Below are 16,484 nucleotides of genomic sequence, written 5' to 3'. Positions count from 1 at the left end.
TTGGCTGGGGTCCTCAGATTGTCTTTGCCAGTTGTAGCATGGTATGGATTCTGGAGTTTAAGCTTTACGTTATTTTCCCACAAACTAGAAGAGTTTCTTCCCTTGTAGAAGCCTTCCTCATCTCTCTAAATTAATTGTATGTGACATCTCTTTGGTATGTTAAGAATGAGTTGTAACTTGGTAAAAACTGTAATACTGTGTGTTTTGGACATATTGATATGGGAAAACCACTGTCTTTGACAAGTAAAACTGCACTGTGGGCTGTTAGAGGCTCACACTCAGCCTCTAAGCACCTATATGGCTGGGTTTGTAGTACTTGTTGAGAAGCAACTCTGTGCTGTGCTGAATGAGGGCAGTTTTCTAAAGAAACCCAATAGCCTCTGAAATAAGGTGGATTTGAATGACCTCTAAGGACCTTGACAGTTCTGAAATCTGGGTCTTTTCAGCCTGCCTGATGTTATAAACTACTGTTAGTTCTCATTTCCATCTTCTCTCTGCCTCTCTAAATCCTAGTGATTCATCAAGCCTAGTTCAGTTACTACCTCCTTCAGAAAGCCTTCCTGATAATATGCTTTCTGCTCAAAACTGGAACTCACAGAGTGCACACATTGAAGTTGAGTTCTGACACTTGTTGCAGGGTCAGAATTGCCTCCCGTGGCTCATATCACTCTGCCTCTCCCCAGGTCCCCACAAACCATCCCCCTCACCACTGCGCAGTGTGTATGCAGTTTGTGCGGAAGGAAAACCTACTGTCTCTGGCCTGTCAGCACCAGTTTTGCCGCAGCTGCTGGGAGCAGCACTGCTCCGTACTTGTCAAGGATGGCGTGGGTGTGGGTGAGTCTGCCATAGGATTTATTTTATTTTATTTTATTTTTTTATTTTATTTTTTTTTTTTAATTTTATTTTATTTTTGGCGGTACGTGGGCCTCTCACTGTTGTGGCCTCTCCCATTGCGGAGCACAGGCTCCAGAAGCATAGGCTCAGCAGCCATGGCTCACGGGCCCAGCCGCTCCGCGGCATGTGGGATCCTCCCGGCCCGGGGCACGAACCCGCATCCCCTGCATCAGCAGGCGGACTCTCAACCACTGCGCCACCAGGGAAGCCCTGCCATAGGATTTATAAAAGGCTGGCATGAAGTATTTAGCTTTAGCTCTGCCCTTTCAGGTTCTCAGGTCAACTGAGTGTTTTCTTGTGAGCCTAATAGAAGTTTTTATTGTCAGAACCATTGGTTTCCAAACACATCTGTCTGAACAATGGCAAAGTTTAGACCTGAGTAAAATGAGAGAGTTAAGGCTAATGTTTGGGCATATATGTAAATGTTGGTGTGAATGCAAGGCTACCTTCTCTTGCCTTTTGGGAAAACTGTCCTTTAAGCTGCCTACTGTATCTATCTTGATTCTCAGAGTGGCAGCCATAACTCAGAAACACCTAGAGAGTTTGCTGTTATTTAGGAAATATAAGCACAAATCAAACTTGATGATCAGTTAAAGGAATATTTAACTATGACTTGATATTTGAAACTAAATTAGCATTACTTTAATTGTGTCTGCAACATCTCATTGTATTGACGGTAATCACATGCACGTAATATTAAACATCACAAAACTAAATTGTTAGTTAATAACCCTATAGGATTTTTTAAACAGTTTTGTTTTTTATTGGTGCTATTTGTGATATATATGATTTAATTTGTTTTGTTTTTGTTGGGTTTTTTTTGGTGGCTCTGTGCGGCTTACGGGATCTTAGTTCCCCGACCAGGGATTGAACCCGGGGCTCTGGCAGTGAGAATGCCGAGTCCTGACCACTGGACCATCATGGAATTCCCTATCCTATTTAATTTGGAATAATATTTTAGTTGCATCACTGTGCAAATGTATTAATTTCTCTCTTCTTTGAATAAATTCTCATGCTTTAGGGGTTCCTTATGTAGAATCTGAATTTGTTGGTTGAACTCAGCAAATATATTATCGTTGTGTCTTCTGTGATACAGTTGTCCATTAGGTTGTCTTTGTTCAACAGGTGTCTCTTGCATGGCTCAGGACTGCCCGCTTCGAACACCAGAGGACTTCGTGTTTCCATTGCTGCCCAATGAAGAATTGAGAGACAAATACAGACGCTACCTCTTCAGGGACTATGTGGAGGTATGCCCAGCCCCTGTTGTGCCCTCTGTCTTCCCGGGCCTGCTTTTCATCAGATGCTCACCAGTTACTTCATAGACTAGGCTGCCAGTAGATGCTTTCGTTTGAAGAAAGAGCTCCACGGCTTTAAAAGTTTGAAAACTACTAGAGTGCTAGTGAATCCCTGGTCTGTTGCTTCCTTGTTATGTATCCCTTGACCCATTATTTTACCTCTCTGAGCCTTGGTTTTCTCTTGTAGAATGGTCAGGCATCCCCACCTTATACAAAGTTGCTTAAACAAGCTACTGTATGTCAGGGGATAAACACAAGTCAGGCATATCTCAGGAGTTGCTGTTCTGTTCAGTTCACTGTGTGATTCAGCACAAAAAAGAGGTGCTGCTTTTTGGGCAATTTGAAAACTTGTTCAGGTTTTCAGCATGGTCAGTTTTGGAGTTCTTCCCCTCTGTGTGCTACCTGTTCAGGCTTGTTGGTTCCATGCAGCATAATTTTCATCTTTGTCTTCCATGCCTCAGCTTATTGGATTGATTGATGGTCTGGGTCGTCTCATGCACATGCTACAGGAAAAGCAATGCCTTGTTCCTTGTGCTGTTTGCTGCCTTTGGTAGATGCCTGAGGGTTGTTGAGCCCCTTAGAGTCTTATGCACAGCTGAGTGGTCTGTGTTCCTTTCCAGCCCTGGTCCCTCTGCCCTTTCATTTCAGAGACACACTGCTGTATTCCATTTTGTCATCTAATCTTAGAGCATTCTAGTGAGTTGCTACCTAGTTTAAACTGAGCATTCAAAGGTCATTTTCAGGGATCTCCCTGGTGGTCTAGTGGTTAAGAATTTGCCTTCCAATGCAGGGGATTCGGGTTCGATCTCTGGTTGGGGAACTAAGATCCCACATGCCGCGGGGCAACTAAGCCTGTGTGCTCTGGAGCCTATGCGCCACAACTAGAGAGAAGCCCGCACGCTGCAATGAAGAGCCCACGCACCGCAACGAACGATCCCGCATGCCACAGTGAAGATCCCATGTGTTGCAACTAAGATCCGACGCAGCCAAAAAATAAATATTAAAAATAAGCAAACAAAGGTCATTTGCACTACCTGCCTAATGTCTGGTCTTCACGACATCCCTCTTGAATTCCTGTAGCCCCTTGATATAAGTCATCAGCTGGAAGAACAGAAGGGGTTTGAGTACTCAGGGAGGTCTAATTTGGAGGCACCAACTAGGGGATGTCCTCATTATTCCCCCCCCTTGGTGTGTTCACAGAGTCACTACCAGCTCCAGCTGTGCCCTGGTGCTGACTGCCCCATGGTTATCCGGGTACAGGAGCCCAGAGCTCGCCGAGTACAGTGCAATCGGTGCAACGAGGTCTTCTGGTAAGAGTGAGTGTGGGTGCTGAGCAGCCCGGGGCTTGTGCCTTCTCCTGCTCTAAAGCATCACTGCTGTTGCTCTTGAGAGGGTGGGTCTGGGAGAGGCAGGGTCTTTGGCCAGAAGAGGAGCTCTGTTCCACGTGGTCAGGGTTTGTACCTAGCATCTCATGTTCCATGAGATGTTTGATAATAGTCAGTCTGGAGACAAGAAAGGGGCACAGATTCTTGCGGAATGTGCTGTGGTTTATGCTACTGAGACTCATGGCCCAGAGACTGCGTGTCTGTATGGGTGTGTATCTACCTGCGCAGATAATTCACATACTACTGTATTTGAAAGCAACAACCATCAACATTTTAATCTTTCTCTTGGCCTTTCTGCTAATTTTATAACACTGTAATCCATAAATATGTTTATATTTACCTGGGGTTTACTCTGTTCAGTAGACATGATGGGAATAGCTAAAGTATACTGAAGGCTTACCAGAGGAAATGTTCTGTCCTGATCATTTTACCTTCATTATCACAACGACTGTGTATGATTGTACTATTGTTACTCTTATGTTATAGGTGAGGAAATTGAGGTGCAAGGTAATGGCAGAGCCATAATTTAGGTCCAGACTTATCCCCAATTCATGCCTCCCTGGAAAATTCATGGTGGGGCTTCAGAGAAAGTATGTAGAAAATGTGGTATGTGTGCATATGTGCCTGCCTTTCAAGATGTTGTTGAGTGAGTCTGTGATTCTCCAAAGGTTAAGAACCACTAATGTGGTTGCTTTCTATCCTTTGTGTCCTGCATTATGAACTTCTTTTCCCTGGGACATGTGTTAGGCTACCTGCCTGAGAGCCTTTATCCATAAAGTTGTATTGGCTTGGACAAAAAGGAAATTAAAAACATGGGAGCCTGGCCTGATGAATGTTGGAGTGTTTTTCTTTTCTTATTTTAAGTTTCAAGCATTGTCAGATGTATCATGCCCCCTACAGATTGCACAAGTTCTGGCATTGTGCATCCTGTGTGCACATCTGACTTGGAGATAAGCCAAGGCTCCCAGAAGTGGATCTCATTCCTGCCTTGGGCCTGAGTTGAGATGTCTTATCAGAATGCATCCTGGTGCCCTTTGGGAAGCTGAATTCTGAATTTGGTATTCTGTCAGGAAGGATTGACACCACATAAGATATTTAAAACAAACATTTCATTTGGGTTTATTGAGAGAAATTCACACAGTACTTCAGTATAATCCTGGGTAAGAAAATGTCTCAGATGCCTTGATAGGTGATGTTACCTCTTTGAAAAGCTCTAATTCAGGATCTGTTGGCTTGGACAGAAGGAAAATGAAGAACACAGGATCTGACCTAACGATTATCTTTTCTGGTTTTAAGTTTCAAGTGTCGTCAGATGTATCACGCCCCCACAGACTGCGCCACAATTCGGAAATGGCTCACGAAGTGTGCAGACGACTCTGAAACAGCCAACTACATTAGTGCTCACACTAAAGACGTAAGGACTGTATCTTACCTGTCATGGATCTGCCCTCCTTAGTGCTGCCCAGGGCCTTGCCCAGGAGATGTACCATCTGAGAGCAGAACAGGGCTCTTGATGGAGGCTCTTGATCAGGGCCTCAGGGCTCTTGATGGAGGCTGCCCAGACCTGGCAGAGTTTGTAGCAGTTTATCATAGTATGCACTGAGTGCATTTATTTTAATAAATGCTGAAATGCTTGGAGAAGTTGGACCCTTAGGAAAGCTAATTAGAAGAAGACTAGGTTTTATTGAATGCCTCCCAAGCTTTAACAGCCCTGGGAGGGAGGTAGTTGATAGCCACACCTAATAAATAGCAGAACTCTAATGCAAGCCCAGGCCTGTCGAATTCTCATTCTGGAAACTTCCCATGGGAAAGCATGGCCTGTAGCCCCTTGAGTTCTCCATGACTCAGCACTCAAGGCTGTACCCTGTGCCAGTCACACGCTGGGTTGATGCACCCACAAGCACAGCTGTGACTATGACATCATTAAGCATAGTCCTTTTCATGGCGGTGGAAGAGCACAGCATCAGACTGATCTCTGCATTGCTGCCTGGGGTTGCTGGCATCTCTCAAATGAGAGTGAGCTTTAGAGGTTATTTCCTTGGCCTCTCCTGGAAGCATAAGTTCACGCAAGCTGATGAGGACTTAGTCCAGTGTGGCAGCTCTTATACTGCTTTGGCGTTCCTCCCAAGCAGGCAAGCTCTCTACTGACTCAGCTTGTGCTTAATCTGAGCGGCCTTGTGGCAGGGACAGATGGTGCTTGGAATGATTCAGAGCCAAACATGCTGACCTCATTTCCTTGAATTGCTGTTCCAGCCTCAGCGACCCGCCACATTTAAGTGAGATGCTCATCCCCAGAAGTGCTCGCACGATGAGCTACTGGGCACGGGTGCCGGGAGCTTTGTGTAATTTGTTTTAGAACCGGCCTGATGGTGCGTGAGCCTAATGGCACCCTTCTATCTCCTCAGTGTCCCAAGTGTAACATCTGCATTGAGAAGAACGGAGGCTGCAATCACATGGTGAGCAGACGCCTGTACGTTTTGCTTATGTGACGTGGAGCCTTTGGTCAGCGTGCCCTTAACATGTTCTCTTCTGTTTCCCTCTGACAGCAATGCTCCAAGTGTAAACACGGTGAGTCCCAGGCTTGATGTACAAGGCCCAGTGGCACAGTCTCTGTTTCTTGTGCACGGGTCTCCACTGCTTGTTTAGTGAGTGCTTTTGTGGTGAAGTGATAAAACAAAGGGCAGCCTCAGTCACTTATAGTCATGATAACCAGAATAAAGCATTTCTTGATTTATTATTTTTTGGTCCCTTTTATAATCCCACTGCCATCTCACTGACACATGTAGTCAGAAGTCAAGTTTGGGGTGACTATTAGACCCTCATGAATCCTCAGTCATCCAAGAAGAAGGTTTTAGTGTGTTCTTTTTATTTTTGCCAAGGCAGGTAAGTAGCATGGGACTTATCTGTGCTGCCTTACAGGTGCCTTTTAAGCAGGCTGTACATGGTTTTACTGGAGGCAGTAAAATAATACTTTTCCTCTGAGGTTTTTTTTTTAAATATATATATAAATTTATTTATTTTTGGCTGCATTGGGTCTTCATTGCTGTGCGTGTGCTTTCTCTAGTTGTGGCGAGTGGGGGCTACTCTTCATTGTGGTGTGCAGGCTGCAGTGGCTTCTCTTGTTGTGAAGCACGGCCTCTAGGCGCGCAGGCCTCAGTAGTTGTGGCTCGCGGGCTCTAGAGTGCAGGCTCAGTAGTTGTGGCGCACGGACTTAGTTGCTCCGTGGCATGTGGGAACTTCCCGGACCAGGGCTCGAACCCGTGTCGCCCTGCGTTGGCAGGTGTATTCTTAACCACAGTGCCACCAGGGAAGTCCTCCTCTGAGGTTTTATAAAGTTTTCAGAGGGAGTTTTGGCCTCTCAGGCCTCCGTCATCTCTCAGGTGTAGGTTACATAGAACCTGTTGGTTTTGCTTTCCTTTCCTGCCAGGTCAAGTAAAGATATAAAATTCCTTCAGATAGAAAATGTGTCTAGATAGGTTTCTTACACAGCTGCTTAGATGCCGACCAGGAGCCCATGAGAGTTTCTCTTTGTAAGAGCCTGACTAATGCTATTCCTGTGTTCTCCCAGGAGCACACTGTAATCAGAGTAGACAAGGCAAGGTTTTAGACTGGAGTGGTGACCTTGAAGTGTAGAATGAAGCTAGGCCGAGGGTAGTGGCATATTTTCTCAGTGACATCCCACCCTAGCTTTTCTGCATGTTTGAATGAGAGGGACATGTATGATCCACTTAGAACAGTGCACCAGACATACATACAGTTTAAAGAGAAATGACAAAGTGAACACCTGAGTACCCACCACATTCCTAGTACTGAGGAAGTCCTCTGTGTGTCCCTCCTCAGTCATAGTCTCCCCATCCCTTACTGCCCAGAGTTAACTTCCATCCCTCGCATTGCTGTATAGTTTTACTATCTGTATAGGCAACCCTAAGCAATGTAGTAGTATTTAAAACAGTAGCAAACACAACCTAGCTGGCTGAGGAGAAAGCAATGTTGCCACTGTTCAGTGAAGCCTCCTAGGAGAAGAGAAGTGAACGACCTCTGGGTCTCTTGATTCGGCTTTAGCTTTAGCTTCTCCAGATTTTACAGAAGTCCCTTTTGGGAAATCATTGAGCCAACTTATGGAGTGATTCCTGGGAAACAGGGTTTACCACTGTCGGGGTCTCTGGCAGAGACAGAACATAGAACTGTGGTTGGCCCCTCTCCATTAAGCCACAATAATTGTTCGAATGTATAACATCCATAGGGGATCTTTATTTTTCCCTCTTTGCTTCCTCAGTATGGAAACAGAGTCATAATTCTGGGTATGTTCTATTGGGTAGGTTTTATGAAAATGTGCTTTTTCTTTTTTTTTGGCCACCCTGCGTGGCTTGTGGGATCTTAAATCCCCCGCCAGGGATTGAACCCAGGCCACGGCAGTGAAAGCACCGAGTCCTAACCAGTGGACCGCCAGGGAATTCCCATAAAAATGTGCTATTTAAGACAGAAGAAAAGGGGGAAAAGTCTTTCTTTCTAGTTTCATGTACAACACCTAGGACAGGTGTTGAGAGTGGGAGATAGTCAGGAGGGCAAATGTGTTTTCTGAATGACCAGGTGGGCTTCGGTTGGACAAGTTTCTGCTTGTCACAGAGGCATTGACACAGCAGACCAGTGGCCTTGTACAGTCAGCATCTGCTTGTGTTGGATTAAATGGCACAAAGCATATGTGTTCATGAAACTGAGACTGTCCGTAGGCTGTTGTTCAGATCAGCAAGGACAGGCTTACAGGGACAGTGGGATGTGACAGGGATGAGAGGTATACATTCCCTCTGTAAAGAGGCAGCCTTGGAGAGTTGTGGATAGGTGACCCCCCCACCCCCCACCCAGAGCAAGATCTGTCTGTTTTCCTGCTTTGCCTATGACTTTGGAGGAATGTGGCCTTGTCTCGTATGTGTAAATACTTCTTTCTCTGTTCTGTGTAGACTTCTGCTGGATGTGTCTAGGAGATTGGAAGACGCACGGCAGCGAGTACTATGAGTGCAGTCGGTACAAGGAGAACCCTGACATTGTCAATCAGAGCCAGCAAGCCCAGGCCAGGGAGGCCCTCAAGAAGTACTTGTTCTACTTTGAGAGGGTAGGCATCCAGAAGCCTGGAGGGTGGGCTGCTTCCATTTGGCCTGTTGGGTGAAATTCCCAGTGACTGGTAGCCACAGCCAGCATGCGCACACAGAAGTCAGGAAGTGGAACTCCTGCAGTGGCCTGTGTGGTGCCTCCATAGATACGGCTTTCAGGCTCCACAGGGCAGCAATGGCCAACAAGGAAGGACATGCTGACCTTGTTTGAATGATAAATTGAAGGATAATGAAGGATCATCAGACAGTCTTTTCCATCCAGTGCCATGTTTGTTGCTTGTTTTTAATTGAGGTATAACTGACTGACAGTATTATATAATTTTCAGGTGTACAGCACAGTGATTCATAATTTTTAAGGGTTATACTCCATTTATAGTTATTATAAAATGTTGGTTATAATCCCTGTGCTGTACAGCATATCCTTGTAGCTTACTTTACACATAATAGTTTGTATCTCTTAATCCCCTACCCCAATCTTGCCCCTCTCCCTAATCCAGTGCCATCTTTTGTTTGTTTGTTTGTTTGTTTTGGGTTTTTTTGTTGCTTTTTTTGTGGTACGCGAGCCTCTCACTGTTGTGGCCTCTTCCGTTGCGGAACACAGGCTCCGGACGTGCAGGCTCAGCAGCCATGGCTCACGGGCCTTGCGGCTCCGCGGCACATGGGATCTTCCTGGACCGGGGCACGAACCCGTGTCCCCTGCATTGGCAGGCGGACTCTCAACCACTGCGCCACCAGGGAAGCCCCCAGTGCCATCTTAATAGTCAGGTTCAGAGGGCAGTTCATCTCAGGAAGACCCTTCAGAAGCCCACCGAGCATGGGAGATTTGGTTTCTAAGCACAAGAGACCTGTAGTTACCTAGCTTTGCTTCATCCTCAGGGCTCGAGTCCTATTGCCACAGGGGGGTAGAGTGATCTGGCAGGCAGACAGCTGCTCTGGACAGGGTTGGTAGTGTGAACTGAGGAAGCCCCCCTCCTGCAATCCCAAGGACACACAGTCCCCATCAGCTAGATGAGGCTGTGGCCATTCTGAACTCCTTTTGGATCTCCACCTTCCTGGGACTCTGCAGCTTTCTCCCTCCTCTGAACCCTGTAGTGGGAAAACCACAACAAGAGCTTGCAGCTGGAGGCACAGACATACCAGCGGATTCATGAGAAGATTCAGGAGAGGGTCATGAATAATCTGGGGACGTGGATTGACTGGCAGTACCTACAGAATGCTGCCAAGCTCTTGGCCAAGGTTTGTACCCCCTCACTCTTCCAGTCCCTGGTTTGATGCCCAGACCTCTGAGGGTGGGAGGCACTGTAGGGGGCAGGGGGCTCAGCACCCTGTGCAGTCCTGCATGCTCCTGCTTATGGGTCCACATTTTGCTGGGCTGTGCCCACTGAGGACCCAGCCCTCTGTGGATGTCCAGGGGATTTTAAGAAGAGTATTCCAGTGCCTTTGCCTGCAGGGAAAGAACTGCAGGGAAAACTAGAGCCCTTTTCTTCTTTTGTCCCATCCATGCATCACTCAAAGGAAAATAAGAGATTGTCTTTGGACAAGTATTGAGATAGATGTGTGGACTCTGATGTCCGACTCAAGAGGGAAGAGCCATTGAGGCAGCTGCTGGTAATAAATCACAGTGTGAAAAAGGAACTGTGGGTGTTCTGTGACCATTTTTGTTTCAGTTTTCGCCATGTTGTCCCCCAATTCATCTTTTATTTGCCTTGGCCTCATTTCTTTCAGGCCCATACCTGTTGAGCCAGGCTAATTTGCATGGTGGGGTAAGAACTGTAAAAGCCACCTGAGATCCATGTAGTTAGGGTCATAGATACAGGTCCCTTCTCTTCTCTCTATTACAGTGTCGATACACCTTGCAGTACACGTACCCATATGCATACTACATGGAGTCTGGACCCAGGAAGAAGCTGGTAAGGCAAAGTGATTCTTTTCTCTGCTCTCTTAGCTTCAGAGGTGCCCTTCTCTCCCTGCACTTTGCAGGAGAGCAAGGACCAGATGCCTGGTTATTGGGAGGGCAAGATCAAAACTGGCAATTGTAAAATTTTATTTCTCCCCTAGGCATTTCCAAAGTAGATCTCAGGTACTGATATTTTGTGTAATAGGAAGGCAGATATACTGAAGCCCGTGAACAACTATATTTTTGGGGTGACAGGCTGAAAATGTCTGTTGCCCCTTGGGAGCCAGTGCCCATGCTTTGGGAGGATATGCAGCTTGCATGTTCCTAAATATAGTGGCCTTTTTTTGCATCTTGGTTTAATTTTCATCTTAGATGTTGGGTTGTTTCCCCCCAATTATAAAGTAATTCACACTTACTGTTTAAATGTTGAAAAACTTAGAAAAACATTTACATCATTCGTCATCCCACCAGAAAGAAATGACCGCTGTTAGCGTTTTCCAGCCTTTTAAAATTAATATTTCTATAATCAAGGTTATATATATAACATTTTTTTGTTACAACTAATTGTTTTTGCAGCTGTCGTTATTTACCAGGCTGGAAAATGCCATTTTGTAGTAGTTGCATAAATGTTCCAGTATATGGTTGTACCAACATTTGGGGCATTTATTGTTTCTGTTTTTCACTATCATAAATAAGACACTGGGAAACCTCTTTGTGCAACTGATTTGTGCAGTGGGTATATAATTACTAAGTCAAATGGTTTCAAAATTTTTAAGACTCTTGATTTTCAGAAGGGCTGAAAAAACAAAGTATTCAGTGAATACAGTGTCTGTGAATATCCATTTTGACTTGTTTTTGCAGCATCCATTTCCCTGTATGTTGGGAGCATTCTCTTCAGTGGCTTAAGTTCTTCCCTTTTCTTTGGGGGCGGAGGGTGAGTGTGGCCTTGCCACATGGCCGTACTCCATAGGTGGTAGCCTTTTGATTGGATTCTGGCTCTGGGTACAGGAAGTAGCACTGCTCTCTGAGGACAGTATCAGGGTTGTCTATAGCTCATGCGAGCCTGAGGTGCTGCATCTGCCCCTCCCATCTGCAGGCCCTGCCCCGGCTACAGCCCCCTCTCCTTTTGACCCTCCTGCTCTACCCATACAGTTTGAATACCAGCAGGCTCAGCTGGAGGCTGAGATCGAAAACCTGTCATGGAAGGTGGAGCGCGCAGACAGCTATGACAGAGGGGTAAGTGCTGTCCTCTTGGATCCTCTGGCAGGCAAGGGAGGGCTGGTGTGGTAATAGGTAACATGGTAGTTGGCATGTGGACTGGAAGCTGCTGCTGAGAAGGGTCGGAAGGTCAGTGCTTTTGGCTTCTTGGAGTCCATGGCAAGGGGGGCAGGGGGGGCAGGGGGGGTGGCTTTAGCTGCTCCCTGCTCATGGGACTGGCCATGCAAGCACCTATCTTGCTTCCTTGGTGCAGGACTTAGAGAACCAGATGCACATAGCAGAGCAGCGGAGGAGAACCCTGCTGAAGGATTTCCATGACACCTAGGTTGGGACATGGACGTGCCAGAGTGAGGAAGATGTGGCTGCGAGGTCTCCCGGCTGCTGTACTGCATGCTGCAGGCTCTGCCTTTCACAACCCCAGGCAACAGCCAGGGCCCCACTCCTGAGAGACACTGGCCACACACCTCTTAGTCGATTTCTGTTTTTTTTTCCCTCGTCTTTTTGCTTTTTGTTTTTCCCAGGGTAGAGGCCATGTTGAACTGGCCTCTTCTCAGGACCTTTAATTCCCCCTGGATGGTTGTTGGGAGGGAGGGAGAGTTTTTTCTGAATGACTATTAATAGGATTAGATCATTACAACTTATAATTTTCAAAGGTTGTACAATTATACAAAAATGGGGGGCAAACAAACCATAGAATTACACAGAACCCTTTTTAAAAATAAATTGGCATTGGAGTGTTTTAACCTCTAGCTATTTTACTTAGAATGTAACATATGCTGCCTGCTCACCTTGCCTCAGAATCTCTACTCCAAGAGGGTCCCGGTGGTCTTTGCTTGCCAGATTCATGTGTTTAGCCACAGCTAGAGTCCCAAGGGAAGAGCATGGGGTGGCAGATGGTGGGAAATTGAGTTGCCCTGAGTTATAGGCATGGAGCGCAGGGAATCACATCGTGCCTCCTGCCTGGTCCTCATAGACCCTTTTGTGGTCAGGTGCACTGCCTTACGTTGGCAGTGAGGAGACAATACAGAATGGAGTCTTGCCATGGGGTGTCATCCTGTCTGTTGGCACTGTGTGTCTGTGGACTCATCTTAATTCTTGAAAGTGAGCTTTACCTGGGTCTGGCTACTCAGGCCAGAGCCCACAGCAGAACACGTAGGTGGGCTTGTGGCCCTCCAGACCAGGGGATGTGAGTTCAGCACAGTTTTCTTTTGTTTTCTAAAGATAGAGATCCACTTTTAAAGGGGATTGTTCCCCCAAATAAATTTGTTTTACCTTGGTTCCTTCTTTTGTGCCAGTGTTCCCATGGTGTGACTCTGACCAGGTTCACACACAGCCATACCTGACACTGTCCTGCTACACTTTCCTCTGGTGAACGTTAGGGTCAGAGTTCAGCATGGTCCTCCCAAGGACTCTGGTCTGCCTGGCTCAGGGACCTTGTTTGCACAAATTGTTTTCATGTTAACCTGGAGTGTATGTCTCCATTTACCCACTCTAGGGGTTGGTTGCACTCCGCCTTGCCTGGTTTCAGCTATTGGAGGACAGCACCTCTAGGGTCTGGGAGTCTGATGCCAGCACAGTTCTTGATTTGTGGTCCCAGCTCCTGTACCACAAGGGATGGGCCAGGGAAAAGGGCCAGCTTCTTCACCGAGCAGAGGAACAAGTGGTTTGCATGGTGTCCTACCTGTCCTGAACTTGGTCCTGTGGGGGTTTCAGAAGTTACATCTGTGATTCCTGGGGTTTCTATGGCTTTTTTCAGTGCCTCCACTCAGGCTGGCAGAGTTGTCCATACTTGATAGGGGCTCCTTGACCTCCTGGAAGAGTTGCTTGGGAGATGTGTGAATAAATATTGTGTTGGAAATTCTTTGATATTCAAACATTTTCACCTCAGTCGGTAATTTCCCAGGTACCATGTAAGCTGTAAACTGAATCACTCTTGAAGGCAGAGGACAGCTGTAACTCTTGGAGTCATGGGGTACATAGCCGGCTGCAAGCTCCCTTTCTCCCCGGTCAGGTTTTGCCTCTTCCTGTCATCTCCTGCAAGGAAGGGACCACGGGGTGGAGTGGTAGGACAAGTTAGGAGTATAGTAGACGAACCCAGAGTTGGACAGTGCTGAGCTAACTGAAGGAGGAGAGTGCCTGCTGCGGGACCTAGGGGTGAGGTGTGACTGCTGCATTGGCCCGTGGAAGATCATGGTGTCTGGAGCTTTTACCTCTGTATTGAGTCCTTTCTGTGTCACCGCCATGGCAGCTGCAGGAGCTGAGTTGCAGCTCTGCACCTTAAGTCACACCCTTGGCGCCCTGGGCATTTTGGGGACTGCACAGCTACCACATAGTGTACTTGCAGCCAGCTGTGACCCCAACCACTGGAGCTGCAGGAGGTTCTGTGCCCAGACTGCAGCCTGCAGCCCTTGATCTGTGGAGAGCTTTCTTTTGTGCCTTGAGTGGCTGTCTCTTGTTAACATCAGGAAGATGGAAAAGGTCAGGCAGAATTTTTCTGCCCTGCAAAGGAAGGCACAGTGTTTTCATGAATTTACCATATATCTTTGTTTTCTTCAAAGAAAAAGTTGAGGTGATGTCATCTGCTCAACCTTGAGTGGTTTATTCAAAATAAACTGCAAGTTTCTGATTATAAAAGTGTGTGCAGAGTCATTCTTCAAAGGATCCAAGTAGCCTTCTGAGCCAATGCCCCCGGGGGTTCAGTCCACTGAGCATCAAATAGGGGCCTTCCTGTTGGCCAGTCCCTTCTTTCAGAGGGCTGTGAAGGCCCCACTGGCCTGACTGCTCTGCCTTTCTTGCCTGTCTGGGGAGAGGTCACCTGTGGAGGGAAGTGGAATATCCCGGTATTTTTGGCTTTCCTTTCCCTCCTTGGGTGCAGGCCAAAGCATTCCCCACCAAACACAGATCCCAGGATTTGGTAATGTACTGATTCTAATGCCCTAAAGCCCTGCTGAGTCCCTGAGCTGCTTATTCAGAAGATCCTTGGGTCCCTCCAAAGCAGATGTGGGAGCAAAGGGCCATGGAGTATGGAAGCGGGACTTGTGGCTTCACAGGGACCCTGGGCTTAGGAAGAGAGGACTCTCAACAGGAACTGGAAATGTTTGGAGTTTAATCCCAAAGGCTGAGGACAGGAAACAGCTTGGATTCTGAACAAGGGGGTCCGCATTTGTGGTGTCAGGAGTGGCGGCAACTTCACTGATAGGGGTGAAGCCTCCAGTGCTGTGGGCAGCACAGCATGCACAGGGCAGCCAAGGCCAGGGAGGTCCCAGACACTGCTAGTCAATTCCACAACTGCTCCTCTTTGGACTTCAGATGTGCCAAGCCCCATGCTCAGCACGTGGGCATACAATAGTGTGTAAAAGATGCATGGTCTCTACCCTCTAGGAGCCTCCAGAACATGAAGGACACAGAACTGGTCACTAGTGCATGTTTTCACTGAGACAGCAAGGCCAGGGGCTGAAGAGCTACTCCTGCAGATCAGTGGGCAGGATACCAATGGCCTTGGCACCATACCCTTGGTGATCTTAGAACAAGAGAAGATAGCACATTCTAGCAAAATCTGGAAGAGGGATTTTCCACATACTCTTCAGGGCTTCCTGCAACAATCTGAGCATTGCCTATATACTGAGCTCTATTTTGGGCACTGAGGACATAGCCATTGAATTTGTTAGACCAATTCCTGTCCCCACAAGATAATCTAATGGTCACTGAGCACATATCCACTTAGTCGTCACAGCAGCCCTGTGAGGTAGGTGCTGTCACTGTCCAAAATGAGTAATTTGCCCAATGTCATCATTCTACTAAATGGCAAAACAAAAAACATTCGCTGTTAGAAATTGGAAAGTAAATCCAACTTTTGTAACAGAGATTAAATAGCTCAGCACAAGACCCAGATTTGACTATGTATCATGATTGAGATGGGACTGCCACTCCCATGAGGTGAGCCAGCCTGGGTGGTGAGAGGTTTAGATATCAAAAAGGCCATAGCTTTTAAAAGGCCAAGAAATTATAGTTTATGCTGTGGTTTTGAAATTCCCATAGCCAACAGCAGGCAGAGCAGAAATAGGGGGTGAGGCGCCCCCCACTTCCCACCCAACCTGCTTGCCCTCTGGTGATGTTAGCTGTGCATAGCAGTAAGCATAACTCAATTGGATACAGGTAATAGGAACGTAGGATAATGGAGTTCAGGAAAATAGTTTAAGGAACATGAGCATTTTGTGGTGATCTAATTATAGGTTTTAAAAAGCTAAAAAGGGGGCTTCCCTGGTGGCGCAGTGGTTTGGAGTCCGCCTGCCGATGCAGGGGACGCGGGTTCGTGCCCCGGTCCGGGAAGATCCCACATGCCGCGGAGCGGCTGGGCCCGTGAGCCATGGCCGCTGAGCCTGTGCGTCCGGAGCCTGTGCTCCGCAACGGGAGAGGCCACAACAGTGAGAGACCCGCGTATCGCAAAAAATAAAAATAAAAAAATAATAATAATAAAATAAAAATAAAAAGCTAAAAAGGAAATGGTCTCAACATTCATTCATGGATACCGGAAAACCGTGACATCTGGAATTCATTTCAGGAAGAAGGGCCAGGTCCTCGCTGCCTCTGTCTTTGCCTCCATGTTGGGAGAGTCCAGACTTGCCAGTTGCCTACAGAGCTCAGTTCCTACTCCATCTGAGGCAGGATGCTGGACCACTGGAGGCGT

The 16,484-nt window shown here is 47.0% G+C and overlaps 1 protein-coding gene across 13 annotated transcripts in view; it reads left to right on the top strand.

The window, feature by feature from the left end:
* ARIH2 (ariadne RBR E3 ubiquitin protein ligase 2) overlaps positions 1 to 13,081 on the top strand; it is a 49,393-nt gene extending 36,312 nt beyond the window's left edge. For 9 of the 13 annotated variants that reach the window (XM_059077055.2, XM_067044230.1, XM_067044226.1 and 6 more), the window contains 11 exons: positions 684 to 834; positions 2,020 to 2,141; positions 3,390 to 3,499; positions 4,871 to 4,988; positions 5,980 to 6,030; positions 6,121 to 6,142; positions 8,533 to 8,684; positions 9,775 to 9,918; positions 10,524 to 10,592; positions 11,732 to 11,815; positions 12,051 to 13,081. In XM_059077055.2, the coding sequence (XP_058933038.1) occupies positions 684 to 834; positions 2,020 to 2,141; positions 3,390 to 3,499; positions 4,871 to 4,988; positions 5,980 to 6,030; positions 6,121 to 6,142; positions 8,533 to 8,684; positions 9,775 to 9,918; positions 10,524 to 10,592; positions 11,732 to 11,815; positions 12,051 to 12,122 (1,095 nt within the window). In that variant the 3' untranslated portion in view covers positions 12,123 to 13,081. Of the gene's footprint in view, positions 1 to 683; positions 835 to 2,019; positions 2,142 to 3,389; positions 3,500 to 4,870; positions 4,989 to 5,979; positions 6,031 to 6,120; positions 6,143 to 8,532; positions 8,685 to 9,774; positions 9,919 to 10,523; positions 10,593 to 11,675; positions 11,816 to 12,050 lie in introns of all 13 variants that reach the window. The other 4 variants (XM_059077056.2, XM_067044234.1, XM_067044228.1 and 1 more) reach the window with 1 other exon arrangement.
* The last annotated feature ends 3,403 nt before the right edge of the window (positions 13,082 to 16,484 follow it).

The sequence above is a fragment of the Kogia breviceps genome, chromosome 10, assembly GCF_026419965.1.
Source record: "Kogia breviceps isolate mKogBre1 chromosome 10, mKogBre1 haplotype 1, whole genome shotgun sequence".
In the NCBI taxonomy this organism is placed as follows: Eukaryota; Metazoa; Chordata; class Mammalia; order Artiodactyla; family Physeteridae; genus Kogia; species Kogia breviceps.
Note: the sequence above shows the minus strand (reverse complement) of the source record. Positions and strands in the feature narration are given on the sequence as shown.